This window comes from Antechinus flavipes, chromosome 1, assembly GCF_016432865.1.
Source record: "Antechinus flavipes isolate AdamAnt ecotype Samford, QLD, Australia chromosome 1, AdamAnt_v2, whole genome shotgun sequence".
Classification (NCBI taxonomy): domain Eukaryota; kingdom Metazoa; phylum Chordata; class Mammalia; order Dasyuromorphia; family Dasyuridae; genus Antechinus; species Antechinus flavipes.
Genome location: NC_067398.1, coordinates 660,062,166 through 660,084,384, shown reverse-complemented (window position 1 = coordinate 660,084,384; position 22,219 = coordinate 660,062,166). Strand labels below are relative to the sequence as shown.

The 22,219-nt window shown below is 55.2% G+C and overlaps 1 protein-coding gene across 14 annotated transcripts in view; it reads right to left on the bottom strand.

The window, feature by feature from the left end:
• Positions 1-22,219, bottom strand: part of PTPRS (protein tyrosine phosphatase receptor type S) — a 197,821-nt gene that overhangs the window by 36,631 nt on the left and 138,971 nt on the right. For 6 of the 14 annotated variants that reach the window (XM_051971819.1, XM_051971817.1, XM_051971820.1 and 3 more), the window contains 7 exons: positions 14,010-14,279; positions 11,810-12,391; positions 11,411-11,544; positions 10,678-10,822; positions 4,213-4,518; positions 2,965-3,158; positions 2,720-2,746 (listed from right to left, as the gene is read on the bottom strand). In XM_051971819.1, coding sequence (XP_051827779.1) covers positions 2,720-2,746; positions 2,965-3,158; positions 4,213-4,518; positions 10,678-10,822; positions 11,411-11,544; positions 11,810-12,391; positions 14,010-14,279 — 1,658 coding nt within the window. Of the gene's footprint in view, positions 1-2,719; positions 2,747-2,964; positions 3,159-4,212; positions 4,519-10,677; positions 10,823-11,410; positions 11,545-11,809; positions 12,392-14,009; positions 14,280-19,420; positions 20,074-22,219 lie in introns of those variants that run through there. The other 8 variants (XM_051971826.1, XM_051971830.1, XM_051971827.1 and 5 more) reach the window with 3 other exon arrangements.

The following is a 22,219-nucleotide window of genomic DNA, read 5'->3' as shown; positions in this document are numbered from 1 at the left end:
AACAAAAAGGCCCGATGTAAGTCTAGTCTTGATGGCCGAGTAATCCTGGGAAAGTCATTAACCTCTCAGTGTTCTAGGCAACTAGAAAAACTAACTAGAATAACTAGTCATGTGTATAGCCAGAATAACTAGACCTGGTTATGTACATAACTGGGCCAACCAGTTGCTGTCAGGGACCCCTGGACTCCAGCAGCCTGAGTGCACACATTCAGATGCCCTCTTGTACACACACACACACATCCAGGCCACGTGCTCAGGGGTTATGGACATGTGGGTATTTCTGGAGCTGGCCTGAGCTCTCTCAGTTTGAGGATGTCTGCCTTATATCAAACATGGGAGATGGGGATTGCATGAGATGAGGGGCAGGGAACAGCACACACGGCAGGGATTCCCCCCAGAGTCTCAAAGGGCTGGGCTTCCTCCTCCTCCGGCCCCCTAGTCATGCAACATCTTGCCCCTCTCTTTTCTCTCCCACCAGAGCAACCCATAGCCTAAGGACCTTTCCAGCTATTAACTGGGAGAAAAGTATCCTGGCCACAAGGCCTGGGTGGGGGTTCTTTCTGAGCAAAAGAAATTAGCATTGAGGATGTGAGGATGTGACTGAGGGCCTACCCCCAGGGGTCTGGTTTTCCCCACTGGAGGAAAGGGGGTTGAACCAGTTCCAAGTTCACAAGAAATGGAGCGTGTCAGAGCCGGAATGCCTTAGGACTTGAACCTTTGGCAGGAAGAGAGCCTGCGGCAGTGAGGGCGAGGGGCTGACCTCCCGGCACCCTGCGCCCAGGAAGTTTTCTAACTGCTGAGGCCCTTTCCCAGCCAGGACTCTGCTACCCTGGGGGTGAGACGGGCTAGAGATGGCATCCGGACCAATGGTTTATTGTTCAGATGAGGGGGCTGAGGCCCAGACAAGGCAAGAGGCCCGTTTGTGGTCAGTGGCTAGGCGAGGATTAGAACCCAGGTTTCCTGCCTCCCACTCTGGGGTCCTTCCTGCCTTCTGACCCCAAAGGACCACATGAGACATGGTGTTGTAGGGATGCTGGGCTGGACTCCAAAGCTCAGCTCCCAGCCTGACCACGGGCTCAGCTTCTCTAGTTATAACAAGATGCTGGGGGGTGGGGGTGGGGGAGCTTCGGCTTCACCTGGAAAACGATGGGGAGAGGGAGAAGGGAAGTAACTACACAAGATGATCTCAGAGCATCCTGTCAGTTTCAAATCCCACCATCCTAAAATTCAGGCACTGGAAGATTTTGGAAACCCGTAGTCTGGGGCAGTGACGTGAGCTGCCTCTCTGGCCAGGGTGGTCGTGTCACACTTCCTGGCTTGTGAGCAAAGGTCTGGGCAATGGGAGTGGAGACCAGAGTTGTCTGAGAGCTAGGTAATGATAATAACAAGGATGTCAGTGGCTAACATTCACAGAATACTTTGGGACTTGTACAGTGCCTGGCAATCATCTCTCTCATGGAGGTCCTATTATCGGCCTCATTCTACAGAAGTGGAAACTGAGGCTTGATTTGCCCACAGTGATCAGGTAAGTGTCTGAGGAGGCATTTGAACTTGGGTCTGTTCATGCCCAGTGCTCTATCCACTGAGGGGAAAAAAGGAGTAATATGATCCAAATACACAGGTAATAAAGGGGAGGATCTGGATCTGAACCCTGATCCTGAGGTGGGATCTTGCTGGCAGGAGAGACTTGTCTCCTTAACTGCATGATGACATTCTTGGGGCTGAGCCTGGGGCTTCTCCCACCATTGGGGAAGGCAGTTGGACTAGAGGAAGGAAGCCTGCCTTCCAGCACAGGCCAGGAGGCTGAGCAGGACCCAAGCCTCTGTTTTCCTATGTGTAAGTTGGATGCAGCACTCCATATCACCCCAGAGAGGACTGGGAGGAAAGAACTCACGTTCCAGAGTACCGCAAGCTATTGCTAAGACACACCCTTCTCCCTGGTCCTCAGTGTCCCTCTCCAAAATGGGCACCCCGCCTGCCTCAAAGTGGTGGGGCCCAGCATCCCAGGAGCAAAGATAGCATTATCTTCCTCTTTCCCCAGTCTTCCTAGCACAGGATTAGGACCATGGGACCCCAAGTCTTCAGAAGTCAGAATGAGAAGGAATCTTAGAACATAGAATTCAGGCTGTCAGAGCTGGGAGGGCCCTTAGAACTCAGGAGGTCAGGGCTGGGAGGGCCCTTAGAACCTGGGATGTCAGAGCTGGGAGGGCCCTTAGAACCCAGGAGGTCAGAGCTGGGAGGGCCCTTAGAACCCAGGAGGTCAGAGCTGGGAGGGCCCTTAGAACACAGAATATCAGAGCTGGGAGGGCCCTTAGAACCCAGGATGTCAGAGCTGGGAGGGCCCTTAGAACCCAGGATGTCAGAGCTGGGAGGGCCCTTAGAGCCTGGACCGCAGCCCTCAGAGCCCCTTGGTGAGCCCAGCGCCCCATTTCACAGAAGAGGAAAATGCATTTGTGGAAGGCCAGCACCTTGCCCACAGTAAGAGGGGGAAAGAGCTGGGGCTCCACCTAGGTGTTCCGTCCCCAAACCCCTCTCCTCACCACAGCGCGGGAGACCCTGAAGCCCCTGTGGCCGCCTGGCGCCCTCGGGACTACACCCTGTCCGGTGGGGGAGGAAGCCCTGCCGGGTGCGGGGTGGGGCGGGAGGCGTGCGAGGAGCGTGCAGGGGAGGGGGCACGGCACGGCAGGCGGGGATGGCACCAGGAGGCGGCGGTACTCACGTATTCAGCGGTATCATCTGTTTCCCACTGGGCAGAGAAGGAGAGAGGAGTGAAGGTGAGAACAAGAAGGCAGGGCGGCCAGAGGGGCGAGGAGCAGAGGGAGGCGACAGAGGCCCCCAGCAGGAGGCGGGGCCGAGGCCGGGGGAGGAGGCGAGAGAGCGGAGCCCACAGACCCGGAGACCCAGAGCAGGCCGGCTCGGGGCGGGGCCGGGGGCGGGGTCTGGGGCGTGTCCCCGCCCACCCACCTGGGCATCGGCCAGCATGACGTCTTTGATCTGGGGCAGTCCCTTAGCCTCGCCGTTCTCCATGCGGACGTAGTGGACCTGGTAACCTCGGATCTGTCCGTGCTGCCGGCTGGGGACAGGCGAGCGCCACAGCACTTTGATGGCTGTGGAGTTCAGCACCTCCACCTCCACCTTCCGAGGGGGCGCACTGGGCACTAGAGGCACAGGGAGACAAGGGAGGGGGGAGGGGAGGGGGGCGGAGTCCGCGGTTAACACCGGCCCAACCCCGGGCCGCCACCTGCTGGGAGCCTCCGAGGGCGTGGCCTTCACCGCGGCTCGGGGGAGGGCAGGGCGGGGCTGAACCCCCCTCCCCCCAGCTGGCCCTGCCCGGCCCGTGGCGGCACCCTCGGAGGGGGCAGAGCGACAGGAGCCCCCCAGAGCCCGCGGTGGGGCCTCCTTCTGCCCGGGAAAGGCCGAGGCTCTGGAGCTACACTAAGCTCTGGCCTCCACAGGCCGGAGCTCGGGGGGAGGGGCGGATTCCAGGCCACAGGAGGCGGCCAGGGCTTCCCTGAAGGGGCCCGGTTTGTCCCAGTCAGCCTCAGGAAGGGACCCTCTCAGGCCAGGGGACCCGCGGCAGGGTCCTCTGGAGCATCAAGGATGCCCGCGGGGCAGTCTGGTCTTGGGGGGAAACTGGCTAAGCCCCGCCCGCCCTCTGCACCCTCTCCCCGGAGCCATCAGTCTGGGGGAAGGCAGGGCAGGCACTGCTACTGAACCAATCTGACAGACTGGGAAACTGAGGCCCAGAGAGGGGGCAGACAGGCAAGCCAGGGAGCGCTCTGGCCTTTTCGCTCTCCATGTGGGACTCTTCCCGAGTCCCAGACTGTCAGGGGATTATAGGAGGCATAATATGAAGTTATTATGTAAAAGGGACTGGCCCAACCCCCTTTACCGAGGGGAAAAGTGGGGCCTAGAGAGGGGCCTGCTCATCTAGATCAGTTGAAACACATATCGGGTGGGGGTGGGGGAGACAGGGGCGGAGGGGAGCTGGCTGCTCGGGTCATTCTGCAAGCCCAGGCCTTCAGAGATGGGCTGGAGCTCGGCCCCTCGGGCCTGCCCATCCCCAGTTACTTACATTCTGGTTTCCCCCTGTGGCAGTGGGTGGGTGCCTGCTGGGAGAAAGGCCCTGACCCTGGCTGGGTCTCCCGAGGGGCAGCAGGGCACAGCAGCCGCCCCCTCCCCCCGCCCCCCGGGCCCCAGGGGGATGCTCACCGTCTTCGTCGGTGCGGATGATGATGGGCGAGCTCTCGGGCCCTGGTCCCACGGCCGTGTGGGCCACCGCGGTGATGCGGTACTCAGTCCACTTCTCCAGGGACTCCAGGAGGATCTGTGTGGTGCTGGGGGGGATCTGCTTCACCTCCCGGGGGTGCGGGTCCTCAGAGTCCAGGGCTCGGTAGCGCACGCTGTAGCCCGCTAGGTCACCATTTTGGCTCTCGGCGGGCGGCGGGCGCCAACTTACCAGAATGGCCGTGGATCTGGTGCTGACGCATTTTACGTCTTGAGGGGGGGCGGACGGTTCTATTGAAGGGGGAGAATTGTGGGGGGGAAGGGGAGGGAGGGAAGGAGGGGGCAAGGGAAGGGGGAAACAAAAGATGGGAAAGATAAAAAAAAAAAAGAAGATGATAACAAAACAAACAGAAATAAAACAAACCCAAAAAGAAATAAAATGCGTGTGGAACAAAATAAACAAACTCAGCTCTGAAATGAAAAGCCCAGATGCAGTGGAATGGACCCTGGGTGGAGCGTCAGAAATGACACTGGCCCTGCCCAAGGGGCCAAACCGAAATCTGGCAGAGACAAGGGGATGCTAGCCAAGAGTTTTGTCTCCCTCTAGAGGAAGAACTCCAGGTTCTGGGCCCTGAGGGCCTGGGAAAGGCAGAACAGACAGAGCCTTCCTCCTGGAGAAATAAAGGTCCAAGGAGGGGACACAAGGGAAATGTCTCTGAGTTAGTCAAAAGGACTCCTGTTGTCTCCCATCTTAGACCTGGAGCCTTTGGAGGAACTGACTGAGAACCTCAGATGGAAGAAGATGTCCAGAACCTTTCTCTAGCCCATCTGGAGTGAGACTTCGGGGCACCACCCCCAGTCTCACCCAAAGAAAGACCTCTAACTTCTTTTGGGCTCACGTGGAATGAAATACCTTCCAATAACCTTCCAAGTCCTCACATGAAGTGAGAAATCTAGAATTCTCCACGTTTTTGTCTGGTTCAAGATACCCAGCTATGAATCTTCTTTCTCTGGTTTCCTGGGAGCAAGACACTTAGAACCCAATTTCAAGTCTTGCATATGGTGAAATGCTTAGAACTTCCCTTAACCTAATGTAAAAGGTATTTTGGCTTTTCCAGTCTTGCCTAGAACAAGATACTTAAGATATTTCCCCATGTCTCTTACAAAGAGGTGCTGTAAACTTTTTCAATTTTGTTTGGATAAAGGCTTCTGGAATGACATATCTAGAACTCTTCTTCAATCTGAGGAACTAGGTGATATATACCTGGAATCTCTAACCCCATTACTTAGAAAGCTCCTCTAGTCTTAATTGGAGTGAGATATTCAGAATCCTTTTCCAGCTTCAGATGAAGAATTTTAGAATTATTTCATTAGCTTTGTCTAGGGTAAAATACCCCCAAATGCTTTCACGGTTTTGCTGAAATGATATATGCTCAGAACTCTTCACAAAAATGAGTCAACCTAAACTTCTAGCTTCCCCTGGAGCAATACATCTAGAATTTTTTCTGGAATGAGTCAACTAATACTCCTTTCAAGTCTTGCTTGGAATAAGTCACTTAAAACTCTTTAAGTTTTGTCTTCAGCAAGGGTCTAGGACCCTTCTCCAACCTTGTTGGAAGTGACTTAGTAGAAAGCCCTGTTTTATCAGGAGGGCGATGCCTATCAAGATTCCTTCTCTACTTTTGCCTGGAATAGGATACTTGGAATTCCTTCCCAGCCTTACGTATTTTGAGGCATCTAGAATCTTTTCCAAGCTTCACTTAGAAATCTTTGTCATCCTCGCAAGGAATGCCACGTTTATTTAAGTAGCACCAAAGGGAGGATCTTCCCCAGATCTTAGCAAAGTGAGATACCTTTAGAGATTTGCTTGCAGCAAGACACCTAGACTGCTTTCTCTGTCTCCCTTGAAGCAAGATATCTCTTAGGATTTCCTAACTTTGTTTGAAGCTAGATATCTAGAACCCTTCCTCAGTGCTGCCTGAAGCAGGACATTTAGAACCCTTCTTTCACTTTGCCTAGAAGGACACATTTAGAAGTAGAGGATTTTTTTTTTTTATCCAGATTTGATCAGAGTAAAAAATCTAGGATTCTTCTTCTATCTCCCCAAACTCCTGGCTAGTAATCCCAACCAAAAGCAACCAAAGAAACTTAAGAACAAATTTAAGGAACTGTGGCAGATGGAAACAAACCAAAGTGTTTGAGGAAATGAAGGATTGAGCTAAAAAGAGGAAAAAAAAACCAAATCATAATAAAACAGACAATGGCAATAATAATAATCATAATTGTAATAAAGAAAGAAAGACGGACAGATAGAACGAGCGCCTTCCAGAAAACTCCCAGTCTGGGTACGTACCTTCCACTCTTCAACTGCTAATTTATACAGACTTTCTTACGAGGGAAGGACAGAAACTGAGCTAGGAGGCCAGACCGGGCTCGTGATGGGTCTCTGGAGGCCACATGGCTCTAGGCTGAGCTCTGCTTGGGGCCGAGCTTCACTATCTCTGCTGGGCACCGGGAACCCGGAGATGAGTGTGTGAAAGGCCCCACGGGGAACACAGGCCCTGGGCTTGGCCCAGAATGGGGCATGGTGAGGGAAAAGCGGGATAGAAGCTTGCTGTCTACACAGGGAAAGGAAGCTTCCTATAAGGAGAACTTCCCAGGGGAACGGGCTGCCTTGGCAGGTGGTGAGCTCCCCATCCTCAGGAGTCTGTGACCCCTCACAAGTGGAGGGATGGAGAGGCGGTCCCTTGGAGCTTTGAGACACCATTATTCCCTTGGGGAGTGCTGGGGGAGGGGGAGCTTCTGCCCATCACGTCTGTGAGCCTAGCCATTGGAGTGTGAGGAGAGCTTGGGACCGCCTATTTTACACCTGCTCCAGGACAGAGAGAGGAAGGGGCCTGCCAGGGCGACAAGCCCCAGCCTTCCAGACAGCCCACCTCTCTGGCTCCGTGGGAGCGCAGGTACCAGCGTGGGGTCCTCCCATGTCTGGGGAAGGGTGGAGGCTGTCGATTTTTGGTTTGTGTTTTTTTTTTTTTTTTCAGAAACCCACTGCAGAGAAGGTCTGGCCTCAACCTACCCTTGCCATCCGAGCCTAAGGGGGCTCAGCCCCACTGTGACATGCCTGGCTTTCCTGTCCTCAGACTCACTGTGGCCTTTCCTTGGACCCACTCACTCACCCGCTCTGATCCGGGAGGGCCCAGCCTCATCCCCCAACCCAGAAAGCAGGGCCTTCTGCTAGGTCCTGGCCTCCGCCTGCTAATCACGGGGTATTGCGGCAGGGTGGGGCTGGGGAGGAAGGGAAGGAGAAAGGGGGTCTTCCTCCCTCCCTGCGGCTAGTTAGCTGCTCAGAAATGGACCCCGAGGGCCAAGCAGGCTGAAGCTACTTCCTGGGGGAGCTCAGGGCATTGCCAGTTTCCTTCACAACCCAGCCCAACCTGCGCGACTGCTGGGGAATGGGCCTGCTGGGGCTCGGTGGCCAGCGCCCTGACGCAGACAGGCTATTTCTGCGTTTCCTAGGACTTTAAGATTGGCAGGAGACATCTAGCACAGTCCCTCACCTTTTACAGATGGGGAGACCGAGGCTCAGAGAGAAGAGAAGGGGCTTGCTCAAGGTCAGAGTCAGACAAGGGACTTAAGAGCCATGTTGTACAACTCCCCTCATTTTACAAATGGGGAAATTGAGGCTCAGAAAGGAAGGGGCCTGCTTAAAACTGTAGCATCAAAGATCTGGTAGCCCCTTCCTTGTAGAGGGTAGGTAGGGGAAATGAGATGCTTGGGGCCATGCAGGCAGTACTGAACCCAGTTCTCACTCCGCTAGGAAGTGGCAGGCTGGGGGTGGAAGCTGGATGTTTCCTTCTATTGCACCTGCTGTCCCCTGGGGGGATCCTAGAAGAGCCCACGGGGCCTGAATCCCCACTTGCCCAGGGAGGGCGTGGAGAGGGGGTGCACGCAGGGTGAGCTGTATTTGTGAATCTGCTTGAGCCCAGCCCGTACTCACCTGAAATGCATCTTTTACAGGTTCAAAGTTGACTGCCCAAGCCACAAGGATGGCCCTTACTGACCTCGGACGGAACCACGTTTTTAAACCTTTAAGTACCATAGACTCGGCGCATCCTATGAGGCTCCAGGAATCGGCTGGGGGAGAAGGGGGAGGGGAGGAGACAGGGGAGGAGAGGGAAGGAAACCCCATCTCGGGGCCATGGGGCTGGAGAACAAGCCTGGAGCGCCCCCCGACACTGGGCGCCTGGAGCGCCCCCGACACCGGGCGCCAGCGGCTCCAACTCCTCTGGGCTCCCTGAGCCGGGCGCTGACGGACGGACCCCTCACTGCTTCCCTGGCCCCCCCTGCAACGACTCAGCCTGGGACAGCCTGGTCAGCCTAAGGCCCCAGCCCTGCAGGTGCGGACCCGGGCCCCGGAGGTCGGCGCTGGTGACTACAGGTGTGTCTCTGGTACTTGAAGGGTTTAAAAATTCCAGAAAGACAGGAGATACTTTACCTTTAGTTTAATGGATTTAACGAAGGAAAGGGGGGGAGTCAAACTGTGCGACGGAGAGATTGGGGGAAGGCGGGAGAGGACGGCTTAGGAGGGATAGCCCCGCCCTCTGCCAAGCTGGGGTGTCAGGGCTGAGCGAGGGGTGGGGAGCAGGAAGCCAGTGTGGGGGCGGAGGCAGATGGAGGGGGAGGAGCGGGGAGAGGGCCCAAGAGGGTCCACAATGTGGCAGTGGCAGGAGGACGGCTAGCATTCGCACAACGCTTTACTGCCAGCAAAGGGCCTTGTGGGCACTGTCTCACTTGGATCTCAGAACAGCCTCAGGAGGGGTGCTTTTATTGCTCTCTGAAGCTCAGTGATTTGGCCAGACCCACACAGCGAGGGATTACCTAGACCGGATCTGAACTGGGGACTCACCCCCGCGGCTTCTGCACTGGCCGGCCAGCCAAGGAGCCAGCAGGCGCATCTGCAGAACTGGCCCAAGCCCTGGAGCAGGTGCCCAGAGGCTCCTCGGGACCATCCCTGCTTGGCTCCCAGCTTTAGGGAGCTGCAGCCGGCCTCTCCCAGACTCCTGGGGCTCCGTGGCCTCTGCCCCAGCCCCTGAGGCCGGCTCTGGTTGGGACAGGCGCAGAGGGGAAGCGGCTGAGAGCCTGCACCGACCCGGGCTGTCCCAAGCTCTGCAACTGTCTGGAGACTGAGTCCCGAGCTCCCCCTCCCCGGCGGGGAAGTGGGGTTTTGCTCTCTCTCTCCGGGCCCCCTCCCCGTGCACCCTTGGCACTAAAGCACACCAGCCTCCTGAGGTCCCAATCTCTCTCTTCCTAAACTACTCTGTGTATGGGTGGGAGGGTCTCCTGCACTGCAAGCTTCTGGAGACCAGGGACTGTTTCGTTTGTGGGAGTGTGCTGTGCGAACCTGGGCAGATCATCTGTGAAGCGGGGACTCCGAGAACACCGCCTCACAGGGCTGTTTGGGGACCCGCCGAGACCGCACAGACAATGTTTTGCAAACCTCAGGCTCAATAAATGCTGCTAGAGTGGCAGAGCCCGGTACACAACGGCTGCTGAGTTAATGCTCGTGGACAGTCCTGCCTGGTGTGCCCCCACCGAGGGGTTATGGAGCCGGGTCCCAGCAGAGAGCAGGGCTGTGGCCAGGGCTTGTTGCCCAGGGCCTACAATGTTGCCCCATGGGCTGAGGGGAGATGGGAGGAGGAGGGAGTAAGGTGGTACTGGATACAAGACTGTGGCCCACAATCCATTAAACTAAATAGCTGGACTGCCCCCACTGGAAGCTGGGCCCCCTCCCCAGACATTGGCTCTGGCCGGAGCCCAGCTAACTAAACAGCTGCTAACAAGCAATGGCAAGTCAGAGACTTCAAACCCAGGGACGGCTCCTTGACCCTGGGCTGCCTCAGGCTTCTAAATCCCTTAGTGGCAACAGGAGGACCAGGGGCCAGCCCCGCCAAGTCCCAGGGCTACGGGGCTCCATTCCGTGTCGGTCCCACCCTCCCTTGGGACGCATCTCAGAGCCACAGAAATAGAGGAGACTCAGACCAGTTGGGGCAAGCCCAACTTCTTCCCGACACCCCCCTTCACCGTCTCCCATTTTGCAGATGGGAAAAATAAAGCCCCCCCAAACAAGGGGCTTGCTAAGGGAATGGGAAAGGGAAATCAGAGCTGGGTGTAGCGATTCCCATGCCATCTGTCGATGGGAGAATGTTCACCATGTTTCCAGGCTCAGGAGCTAGATGGAGCGGGGACTTAGAGAGCAAGGATATAGGGGGCCTCTGCTGTGACGCCCTCCCCCCAGCCCACTCTGTGCGCTACCCTCTGGCTTTGACGACTGGTCCGTCCTTCCTCCTCTCCCCGTGAGCTTGGGGGTGGGGTGGGTAGAGTGGGACTGGGAGGGGGGCCCTGCCTGGCTCCCCTCCCTCACAGTAGGGCCGGGACAGGAGAGACACCTACTAGACTGGAGAGTGCGCTGCCTGACCTCCGAGGTGAAGGCCCCCAGGCCTTGTGCGGAGCGGGCTGCCAGGCGGAAGGTGTACTCCGTATTGGGCTTCAGGTCCTCCACCACGAACCAGGTTGTGGGGCCAAAGTTTTTCCCTACCTAGAATTACAGAGGGCATAGGGAGATAAGGGAAGGGGGAGGATGGGAGAATGGAGAGGAAGGAAGGAGATGAGGAGAGGGAAAAATAAGGAAGGAAAGATCAGGGAGAAAGGAGAGGGATAAGGAGGTCAAGAAAAGAGAAAGGGGGAGAAAAAAGGAGAGGGATGGAGAAGGAGAAAGGAAAGGGGAAAGAAGAGAAGGAGGAAGAGGGGGAGAGAGAGGTAGAGAAGGAGGGAGGAAGTAATGAAGATGGGAGAGGGGAAAAGAAAAAGGGAGAGGAAGAGAGAAAGGGGAAGGAAGGAGAGAGGAAGAAAAGGGAGAGAATGAAAGAGAAAAAGGAAGAAATGGAAGAGAGGAAGAAAAGGAAAGAGTGAATGAGAAAGAGTAAGAAAAGAGAAAGAAAGGGGAGAGAGAGGAGAGAGGAGAGGAAGGAGACAAAGAGTGAGAGTGAAGGCCTGGGGAGCTAGCTCTAAGGGGTCGGATTCGCCACAGCGACGTCCCTGCAGCTTGACCTGGCACTGGCAGCAGGCTGAGCAGCCCCCTTCACTTCTCCCACCCCCCAGCCCCCCACCTTTCAGGGGGGTCTACCTCTTTGCCATGGTCTCCTTCCCGGTAGAGCAGCTCATACATCACTATACTCTCTTGCCGGGGGGCGCTCCAGGTCAGGCTGATGCTGGTCTCGGACTTAGCTTCTGCCCGGAAGTTCATGGGCTGTCCGGGCACTAGCAAGTCAGGGATGATTAGAAGGTGAGGGAGATGAGAAAAAAGACAAGAATGGAGGGAAGGCCCCCACCCAAACTGTCCCCGGACCCCTCGGGTGGCCTCTCATCTTATGGAGGGCTCTTGTCCAAGAGGGCACAGCTCCCAGGCTGGCTAAGTGCGATCTGCGCCCAGATATGGCTCCAGATCCGGATGCGGGCTGTCCCATTGGGGATGATGGGAGGAAGGAGCCCATGCAGGGGTGCAACGCTCTGGCTGGCAACTTACCTCCTTGCTGTGTTTTGACCTGGATGGGGTCCGAGAGGGGTCCATCCCCCACGGAGGTGAAGGCCAGGACTCGGACGGTGTAGGTCTCGTCCTCCAGCAGACTTCCCACAGTAGTCAGGAGGCTGTCATCCACGTTGTGCTTCTGCCAATTCCCCACAGGGTGGTCGGGCTCCATGGTGTAGTAGACCCGGTAGCCCCGGATCAGGCCGTTGGGCTCAACGGGCTCCTCCCACTGGATGATCATGGTGGTGGCGCTGAGCATGCGGCCCTGCACGTTGCGCGGCGCGCTGGCGGGGGCCTGTTCCCCGGTGCGGGTCACCACCGACTCACTGGGGGGGCCCTGCCCGATGGTGTTGACGGCCGACACCCAGATCTCGTACTCTGAGTTGGGGCTGAGGCCCCCGATGCTGTAGCGGGTCGTAGTGATGTCCTCCTTGATCTGGTAAGGGCCATCCTGGCTCTTGGACTTGTACTCAATGACATAATAGGACACGGGGTCGGGGTTGCCTGAGTCCCAGGTGATGGTGATGCTGGTGGCTGTGTTCTCAGTCACTACTGGGGTTCCGGGGGCCTTGGGGAGGGCTGGGGGGCAGGAGAGATCAATCAGTCAACCAGCCTGGCCTATGTCCACTCTGTGCAAAGCACGGGGGGCCCAGAAAAGAGCGACACCTGATGATGGCCCTCTCCTGCCCCAAAGAGCCTCCTCTGTGAGCCAGCCCCAGCCCTGCTTTCAGGCGCACCTGCTGCTGCTGTCCCACTCTGTCCCTGGGCCCTGCTTTCAGGCCCACCTGTGCTGCCGTCCCACTCAGTCCCCGGGCCCTGCTTTCAGGCCCGCCTGTTACTGTTGCCGTCCCGCTCTGTCCCGGGCCCTGCTTTCAGGCCCGCCTGTGCTGCTGTCCCACTCAGTCCCTGGGCCCTGCTTTCAGGCCCGCCTGTGCTGCTGTCCCACTCAGTCCCTGGGCCCTGCTTTCAGGCCCGCCTGTGCTGCTGTCCCACTCAGTCGCCGGGCCCTGCTTTCAGGCCCACCTGTGCTGCCGTCCCACTCAGTCCCCGGGCCCTGCTTTCAGGCCCGCCTGTTACTGTTGCCGTCCCGGGCCCTGCTTTCAGGCCCGCCTGTGCTGCTGTCCCACTCAGTCCCTGGGCCCTGCTTTCAGGCCCGCCTGCTGCTGCCGCCCCGCTCTGTCCCCGGCCCTGCTTTCAGGCCCGCCTGTTACTGTTGCCGTCCCGCTCTGTCCCGGGCCCTGCTTTCAGGCCTGCCTGTTACTGTTGCCGTCCCACTCAGTCCCCGGCCCTGCTTTCAGGCCCGCCTGTTACTGTTGCTGTCCTGCTCTGTCCCGGGCTCTGCTTTCAGGCCCGCTTATGCTGCCTTCCCGCTCTGTCCCTGGCCCTGCTTTCAGGCCCGCCTGTTACTGCTACCATCCCGCTCTGTCCCCCGGCCCTGCTTTCAGGTCTGCCTGTTACTGCTGCCGCCCCGCTCTATCCCCGGCCCTGCTTTCAGGCCCGCCTGCTGCTGCCGTCCCGCTCTGTCCCCCGGCCCTGCTTTCAGGCCCGTCTGTTACTGCTGCCACTCCGCTCTGTCCCCCGGCTCTGCTTTCAGGCCCGCCTGTGCTGCCTTCCCGCTCTGTCCCCGGGCCCTGCTTTCAGGCCTGCCTGCTGCTGCTGCCTTCCCGCTCTGTCCCCGGGCCCTGCTTTCAGGCCCGCCTGTGCTGCTGTCCCGCTCTGTGTCCCAATCCTTGACTTCCCTCCACCTGATTTTCTACCTTTCGGGGGCTTTCTCTTTCCCCTTCCATCAGTCCTTACCCAGCCTTCTGTGCCTGGCTCCTCTGAGAGCATCCATGGCAGAATGGGTAACTAAGCCCGAGGCTCAAATGACTAAAACCGCAGTGAGGGCGGCAACCTTATTTAAGCCATTGGGCTGCTTGTAGCACCCAGTAGGTGCTTAATACACACTTAATAAGTTGAAAAGGATTCTGAGGGCTTTCCAGGCTGGCCAGAGTGAGTGGAGGGAGGGAGGGGAGGCTGGGCCACTTAGTAATTAGGTTAAGCTTGCTGAGGAGTAGCTCAGAGGCCCCAGAGAGGGAGGAGCCTTTTTTTGGTTTCCAATCAACCATTTTTGTACGTAGAAGCTGAGGCTGAAGGGGAAGGGGACAGCGGGCCAGGGGCTAACTTTGGTCTGGAGGGGGCCCCGCCGGCCACTTACACTTCACCGTGATCTGTGCCACGGCCTCGATGACGCCCAGGCTGGACATGGCCACGCACGTATAGTTGGCCGAGTCTTTGACGTCAGTGAGCTCCAGGACATTACGCCCAACAGGCATGTCGTCCTCGGGGGTCAGGTCCTCAGCCCCCTGCATCCACTTGACATAGGGCATGGGGGAGCCCACGGCCACACAGGTGATGTTGACGTTGCCTCCAGGCATGATCTCGTGGCTGACAGGCAGGATGGAGAAACGGGGGGCCACGCGGCGTACTGGGGATCGGGGGGAGTGGGGCCAAATGCACAAGGGGAGGAAACAGGAAAACAAAACAAAAAAGAACAGAAAGGAAAAGAAAGAAAGAAAGAAGGAAAGAAAAAAAGAAAAACAGGGGAAAACAATTTCAATACAAAATGGGCTCTTTCCTCCCCCCCTTGAGTTTTTTAAAAAACAAAACAAAAAAAATTAAAGGAACAAAAATTAAACACAAATAAATAATAATATCAAAATAATATACTTCACAAACAATATATATATATATCATAGACACAAAGCGATATTTCATAGCAACAGGGCTCCATTGATCAAGGGTAGACCCATCACAGCACAGATAGTGACACAAAAATTTATCAGTCGTTTCTCATCTTTACTGACAGATCCGGCTTCCCTCTCCCTAAAACAGACAGTTCTCCTTGGGTTCTGGAGTGTGGGTGATGTTAATTCTCTCTCTACTTCTGACCTGGTCTATGGGCCTATGTAGTTCAAACTAATACCTCCAGGGAGGCCTGAAGAACTTGTGGCTTAAGGGGTGTGTGTGTGTGTGTGTGTGTGTGTGCGCTCTTGTGCACAGCATGGGGAAGGTTCATCATCCGAGCCCCTGGGAACCAAAGGTTTCCTGGCCAAGGTGAAGAGGGAAATGGAAGCAGGAATCACAAGGTTATGTTTGCTCTCTCAGCGTTGAGTGAATGAAAAGGCTGGCCGCGAGGATGTCGATCATCTGGCTCTCCTGTTGCTGGGAAGGTGCTGGCAATCTTAGGGGAACCTGCCCTGACCCTTCCCCCCAACCTCACCCGGGGACCGAGAGGAAAAGATGAGAAACTCTAATGAAATTTTTGTGGTTTTCGGGTATAGAAACCCTAACAAAGCCTCTTGAAGATCTGACAAGGTTCCATCGATAGATGCAGCTTTCAGAATCACAAACATCATGCAAAATAGGTCGAGAAAGAGAGACGGACAGAGACAGAGACATAGGGAGGGGCAAAGAGAGAGAGAAAGAGAGAGAGAGAAACAGACAGAAGAGAGGGAGAGAGATAAAAATGCAGAGGAAGAAATCTCGGGGGCCACTAGCATATGCCCAGGTGGGAACTGGAGACGGAAAAGACAGACAGAGAAAAAGAGAGCAGGAAAGAGAAGAAGAAAGAAGGGGAGGGGAGGGGGAACCCACTTCAATGCTGCATACTCTTATTCTAGCTGATGTGAGACAATGTGGCATGTCACATTGTCACATCACAGCCCTGGCGGAATAATAAATAGAATAATTAATAATAATAATAATAAAGAGAAGAATAATCATAATCATAAACAAGGGTGATGGACTTTGGACGTTGAGAAGACAGTGACATGTTCTATGCATCTCCTTAGCTGAGAAGTGGATGCAGCCTTCGGACCTTACCCAGTAGAACATGAAGGCGGAGGGTAGGTTTCGGGGTCTCTGTTTTCTGAAGGCAGCAGCTCCCTCCTTTGGGCATCCTGATGGAGAAGCCTACCCTCTGCCCAGATCCCCACAGAGACTTTTTGTGAGAAGTAAAGGATGGTGGGATTTCGATTTAAGTGAGAAAGAATTCTACGAGACAGCCCCCCTTAATTTATAGATGGCAAAACCTGAGTCCTGAGAGAGGTGCAGGCTTGCTGGAGGCTCTAGAACAGAGCAGGGATTCAAATTCAGGCCTTCTGACTCTTTTCACTCTACCAGGTTGGTCCAAACCCTCCTGGGAACCCGGGAGCTGTAAAAAGCTCCTCTCCCAGGGCGAGGCTTAAGCTGCCGCACAGAAGATCCAGGGTAAATTTGGTGGAAGAATCCTCGCTCCCTGGGGAGGCTTGATAAGTAGGCAGCCAAGGAAGAGGGCTATCCCTGGAGCCGGCAGTGTGACGGAGCAGGGAAGGCTCAGTCAGGAGGCGTGGGCTGGAGCCCCGGTCAGAGCTAAATCATCAGGCCTCTCTAGACCCTAAGCTTCCTCATCCATAACATGGGAAAAGTGGAGTCTGACCTGCCTCCTCCATGAGGTCCTTGAGCATTATCATCAGAAGAACAAGCAGAAGGTCACAGACCCTTCCTCTCCCCATCCAGGCCAGGCTCGGGCAGCTGAGGTCTGATCACTGTCATTTTGTGTGTGTTTACGAAGACTGGGAACTCAAAAAGATTTTACTCAAAGGTTCCCAGCCAGTCAGTGGCCAGTGGCCCTGCTGCTTCTCCGGTATTTATATTTTGGGGAGGGGCTCGAATGCAATCCCACCCAAAGGCAGGGGGATGGACCAGAGGAGGGCCACATCCTGGCAAAGGAGGGGTAATGGAAGGGCCTCTGGGGTGGCTTCTGTAGGAGTCAATGTCAAAGGCTCATGGATCGCACAGTGGGAGGCTCCTATCTTCTGTCTGGCTCTTGAGAGAGGGAGTTGGGGGTTCAGGAAGTTCCCTCTGGCTCCAGGGAGGGGGTGCTCGTAGGTCACCAGCAGGGGCTCTCGGCTGAGCAGCTGGGGCTTCCCTGCCTTGGCTCCTGAGGCTCCTCATGCCTTGAGGAAGAGCTATGGGGAAGGGCCTAGAGCCACTGATTGCATGACCAGGGAATGGGAGGCCTAGGATCCCAGGCGGACAAAAGTCCCGGTGGGAAGGAGAGGAGGAGGCCCAGGAAGCCCCGCTGGGCAGGAAGCTACCAGCATTTCAGAAAACAGAGTCCTGCGAAAGCCCAGAGTCACACCGGAGACAAGATGGAGAGAAAGTTTAAATGGAACCCAAGAGAAGGACATGCAGACGGAGTGGAGGTGTCGGGGCAGTGAAGGGGGCTGGGGGAGGATGCGGTGCGGAAAGGACATGTGTGACTTTCGGAGGAGAGCCGGGGGCCATGGAGGAGAGAATGGAGGGGACGCCACTGGATGGGATCCAGTCAGCAGAGAGCATCCACAGCAACATACAAACACCAGCAGGTGGGATGCGAACGCTGAGTTGTCATGGAAACAGACACGACAGGAAATTCAAACTGAGGATTAATTAATCAAAGACAAAAAACAGAATTGACTAAAAAAAAACTAAGAGAAAGCATATCGGATGGGTGTGTGGGTGCTGAAAATCGGGGTCTGAAAGGAAAAGGGCTCCTATTTCCCTGGGGAGGGGGCCCCCCTGGCAGAACGCAAACCTAGACCCGGGGCTGGCCCTGGGCCCGCCACCTCCAGGGACGAGGAAGGCCTAGAATGACAGGCTAGCAGGGACCAATTTTCTTGGGCTTCCTTCTGGGACCCCAGCGAGCACCCTTTTCCATCTGCAACTCTAGAATTGGAGGGGCCAGGCAAACATGGGAGGCTGCCTCTGGGAGAGAAACTCCCCTGCTGAATGAGAAGAGGCAATTGAGATGGAGGAATTAGAAAACTGTAGCTTTCAAGCTGGCCTTAGTGCTTGGGGCCATAGGGCCATAGGACAGGGAGGATCTTCCTGGAGAAAAAAACTGGGCAAACCAGTCCAGGCCTCAGAGTATTCCCTCAAAACCCTCTATTTGGGTAGCTCTGTTACCCACAGCTGGTCCTTACTCCATCTCTAGGGAGGAAGATAGTACATGGATCCTAGGAATTAAAGCCAGAAGAAAAGGAACTTAGAGATCACCTAGTATACTCCTCTAATTTTACAGATGGGGAAACCGAGGCTCAGAAAATGGACTTTCTTAAAGGCCACAGTAAATGGCAAAGCTGGGATTGGAGCCCAAGACGCCTAAATTCAAATGTCTCCACTGGGTTTTTTTTTTTTTAAATCGTTTGAAAGACAGAGGAAGAGCAGCCAATTTAGTAAAGTGCAATTCGCTATTATCCTTAGGGAGGTAGGGTGGGGGTAGGGCAGAGGACCATGGAAGGGGCCAGGGGTCAAAATAAAGGCTCCCAAGGATAAGAATTCAGCCCACTCTGGACCAGGACCCTTTGACTAGACTTTGGAGGACAGGACTAAGACATGGGAGCTCCAGATGGCTGGAGGGGGCTGAGAAGAGCCAGCAGAGAGCTCCTCTCCATGGCACATGGTGGGTCCCATTCTGGCCCGGTTCAGAAAGCTGAGCAGACAATGGGACCAATGGTTAAGTGCAAACAGGGAGGTCCTATGGCTCTCAGGTAGGCCTGAGCCCTTGCCTTGGTGGAAGCATCTGTTCTCAAATGAATGGCTGCCTTATACAGTGGTTCTCATCAGAGGCCAACAGCACATCCAAAGAGGGCTTTAAAAATGATCTCGCTTAGTCCTGTGAGCCAAAGGGTCATAAAACTAACAGGGAGCAGTCAGCCTTTATTTTCAAAGGTAGCATGAAAGGATCTCTCAAAACAAAGGTTCTTAACTGGGGATTCAGGAAGGCCCTTAAGGGGTCTATAAATAGGTTTCATGTGCTCTATGAATTTTTAAATTAAATTTTAAAATTATTTTTAATTATTACATTTTTAAAAAAATTGATAACTATTTTGAAGTAACTGGTCTCTGGCTTTTGACCCATGTATTTTATTTTATGTGTTTAAAAACGGTTTTCTGAGAAGAGTATTTCTAGACTAACAGACAAAGGGGTCCAGGACACAGAAAAAGATTAAGAACCCTGAATCATGATAGAGAACTGACTAGAACTGAGAGAAACTAGGCTGTCCTTCCTCAAGTCTGTGAGAGATGAAGCTGCATCAGAATGAATGGCGAGCAGGAGAGCCACACGGGAGCCCGATCCACTCAGCTGCTCAGCTTTCTCTCCTGACACATTTCATCGTATCTCAAGCCACACATCAAAGTCCAGAAACTGCAAAGGCTTCTGGAAGGTGGCAGGCAAAGTCTGCTATTGTTGCAGCCCAGTCTGGCTGGAAGGGGTCCCTGACCCGGGCATGGGGCTGCCTCCTCTTCCGGGGGCCACTCTGAGACCTGGCTAGGCGGTGGCTCCAAGGAGGATCCTTGATCCCTCACCCCCAGGAAATGTCTGCCTGGAGGCTGCTGAGCCAATGGAAGGGTCCCAGGAAAAGGGGGGTGGTGGGGTGGCCGAGGCTGTGTTCTGCCAAGTTTAGGCTCAACCCCTCGCTGACCCACCCAACATCATTGCCCCCAGCTGCAGAAATTGAGGATGTGGGTTAGAGAGGAAGGCAGGTGTGGGGCCCACGAGGCCGGGAGGGCCCCGCAGGACCCACCCCCACGGTTACCGACCTGACTGGAGGGTCCAGGCGGGTTAATTTGGCAACACCAGCCTCTGTCCTCAGCATGCTCCCGGGGAGGGATCCGGCTGGCTCCGGCTTTTCCAATCCTTCACCCATTAGCCAGCGTCCCGGTGGGGGAACCCACTGGGGTGAAGGAGGGCAGGAGGTGGGCCGGAAAGGGGGAGGAGGTGGTGGTGAGAGAACCTGCCGCTTCAAACCCCGATTCACATGAAAACCAACTCAAAACCGGTCAAAGCAATAGGAAGAGACCCCCCAAAAAAGGAAGAGCGAGGAAACCAAACCAGACCAAAAGGGGGCAGGGGAGAAGGAGGGGGAAAGGAGGAGGGGTGAGGATTTGGGGAGGGGGGAGGAGAAATCAAAAGGTGAAGTGATTTGGTTGAAGCACTAGGAACGAAATCAGTGTTAACATCTCAACATTCAGCAAGCCTCTGCTCCAATGGGGTGAGAAGGTGGACAGTACTGGCCATTTTGGGGAGAGAGGAGCTGCTCCATCTGACCCCAAAATGAAGATGGGGGGAAGGAGCATGGACACAAGGTAATGGACAGCCTCTAGAGTATTAGTGAAGCTTAGATTACACCTGTCAGGGCTGGGCTGCAGGGGTCACGACGGCCCCCACTGCCACGCCCAGGCCGCCCTTTCTCAGGCCCACATCTGAGACCCAGACCCAACGTTCTGACTTCGCGCCTCTCTCCCGCCTCGCCCCCAGAGGAGGCCCCGAGGGCCTCTGGCCCCTTGCCCCTTCTTCCCATTGGTCCCTGGCCCGCCCCACTCCCCCAGCTATCTCCCACCCAGATTCAAAGTCAGAACAGAGGGATCCTGCCTCCTCAGCAATTGGGTGGAGGGGGATGTGCCCCGGTGCTGGGGGTGATGGCTTTTAAAAGCTCTATTGTCTGGGCGGTTCCCAACACTGGAAATGTCTTCCCTTGGTTGGCTAGTTTTTGTAAAAAAAAAAAAAATAAAAAAAAATTGTTTTTGGTTTAAAACAAGAGAGAGGATCCAGAGCAGCTCACTCTCAGTTGAGTCCCAATCCACCTCACTCCGCACGGCTGAAGACCAGATGTGGGCATCTGGGGGGGGGGGCTTTGCTTTGATTCTGACAAGGTGTAATCTAATTCCCTCCCCTCCCCCCCTAAAACAGAGAGACAGCAGTGCAAGGTATGAGATACAGGCAGGCAAGAGAGTCCCAGCGCAGTGTTCCTGGGGGAGCCTGGGTCGTGGTCTGTGCTCTTGAGAAATCCCGCAGGTACAAAGATGGTAGGCAGTGGGGCAGGGAGGGCTGGAGCAGGGAAGCAGAGAGGATACTGAGGGGTGAGGAAAGAGAGAGAGAGAGACAGAGAGAGAGAGACACACACACACACAGAGACAGAGAGAGACAGAAAAACAGAGAGAGAGACACACACACAGAGAGAGACAGAGACAGAGACAAGAGAGAGATATTCAGAGAGAGAAGGAAAGAAGGGGAGAGAAAGGGGGAGAGGAAGAAAAAGAATAGACAGAGGGACACACACACACAGAAGTAGGGAGAGGGCTAGCTAGCTCTGCCCCTGAGCGTCTCCTTGGCTCAGAGCTCACTCACTTGGGGGTGAGAGTTGGGGGTGGGATAGGAGGAAGGTTAAGGAGACCTACGGGATGAGGACCCAGAAAGGCTGAGCAATTTTCCAGAGTAGAGAAGAACGGTTGCAGGCCCTTCCCTACCATTCTATCTGTGGTTCTGAGCTGAGGGGAACCAACGGGAACGATTTTCAGCTGAAAAGAGCTCCCAGCTGTACTTGCTGGGCACCAGGGAAGAGACACTTGGCTGGGGGCAGGGAGTTATGGCTTTAATATCTTAAGCTTGTTCTCCTCAGCGAGGTCATCTGACCCCAAGCGGGTTCTCCGGGATGTGTGGATTTTGTGTCTAACGGCAGAGATGCCTAAAATTGCTCCGAATGCCCTCTCTCCAGCCCGGGCTCTGCTTCGGAGGGAGCTGACAGGGAGCAGTAGTTGGACGGTCTCTCGAGACCTGGACAGTCCCTAGCCTGTGCTGTCTCCCTAGGGATTGCTGACTTCTCTGGCTCCTCATGATTCTCTTTTTTAGGGTTTTCTTAGCAGATATTGGAACACACGTTATTTTCTTCCCCAGCTCATTTTACAGATGAGGAAACCGAGGCAAACATGGGAAGTGACTTGCCCAGGGTCACACAGTAAGTGTCTGAGGCCACATTGAATCCAGGCCCTCCTGACTGCAAGCTTGGTGCTCTAACCGTTGCACCGCCTGGCTGTCCCTTCCTTGTCATATTCAAGGCCCACACAATAGGCGGCCACTTCTCCTGCAGACATTTAAGACTCTCCAGAACGGCTTCCTTTGTCTCCAACTTGCCCCGTTTTGCTACAAGTTCTCCCAATTCTCCGTGGCCCAGTGTCCGTGCTGGCAGCCCGGCAAAACTGAGAAGCACCTTAGAAATAATTTACTCAAATCTATTTATTTTAGAGATGGAGAGACCGAGGGTCAGAGAAGGCCTGAACTGTGCAAAGACACACAGCTACAAGCTGAAGTCTGGAACTCTTTTAACTAATCCATCCCCGGGCTCTTATATCTGAGCTCCACGAATTGACTTCAAAAGGGGCTCTGTGAAGCTGGACGGAGAGAAATTCTACCTTTATTTTCACTACTCACTATTTTTCTTCAGTTAGCTAACAACATCATTACAAGACTGGGAGCCACAGGCTTTGAGAACTACAAGCAGCCTGTCGTGCCCCAACTATTACTCCAAGACCTCCTTGGAAGGAAACAATGAGTCCCAGGGG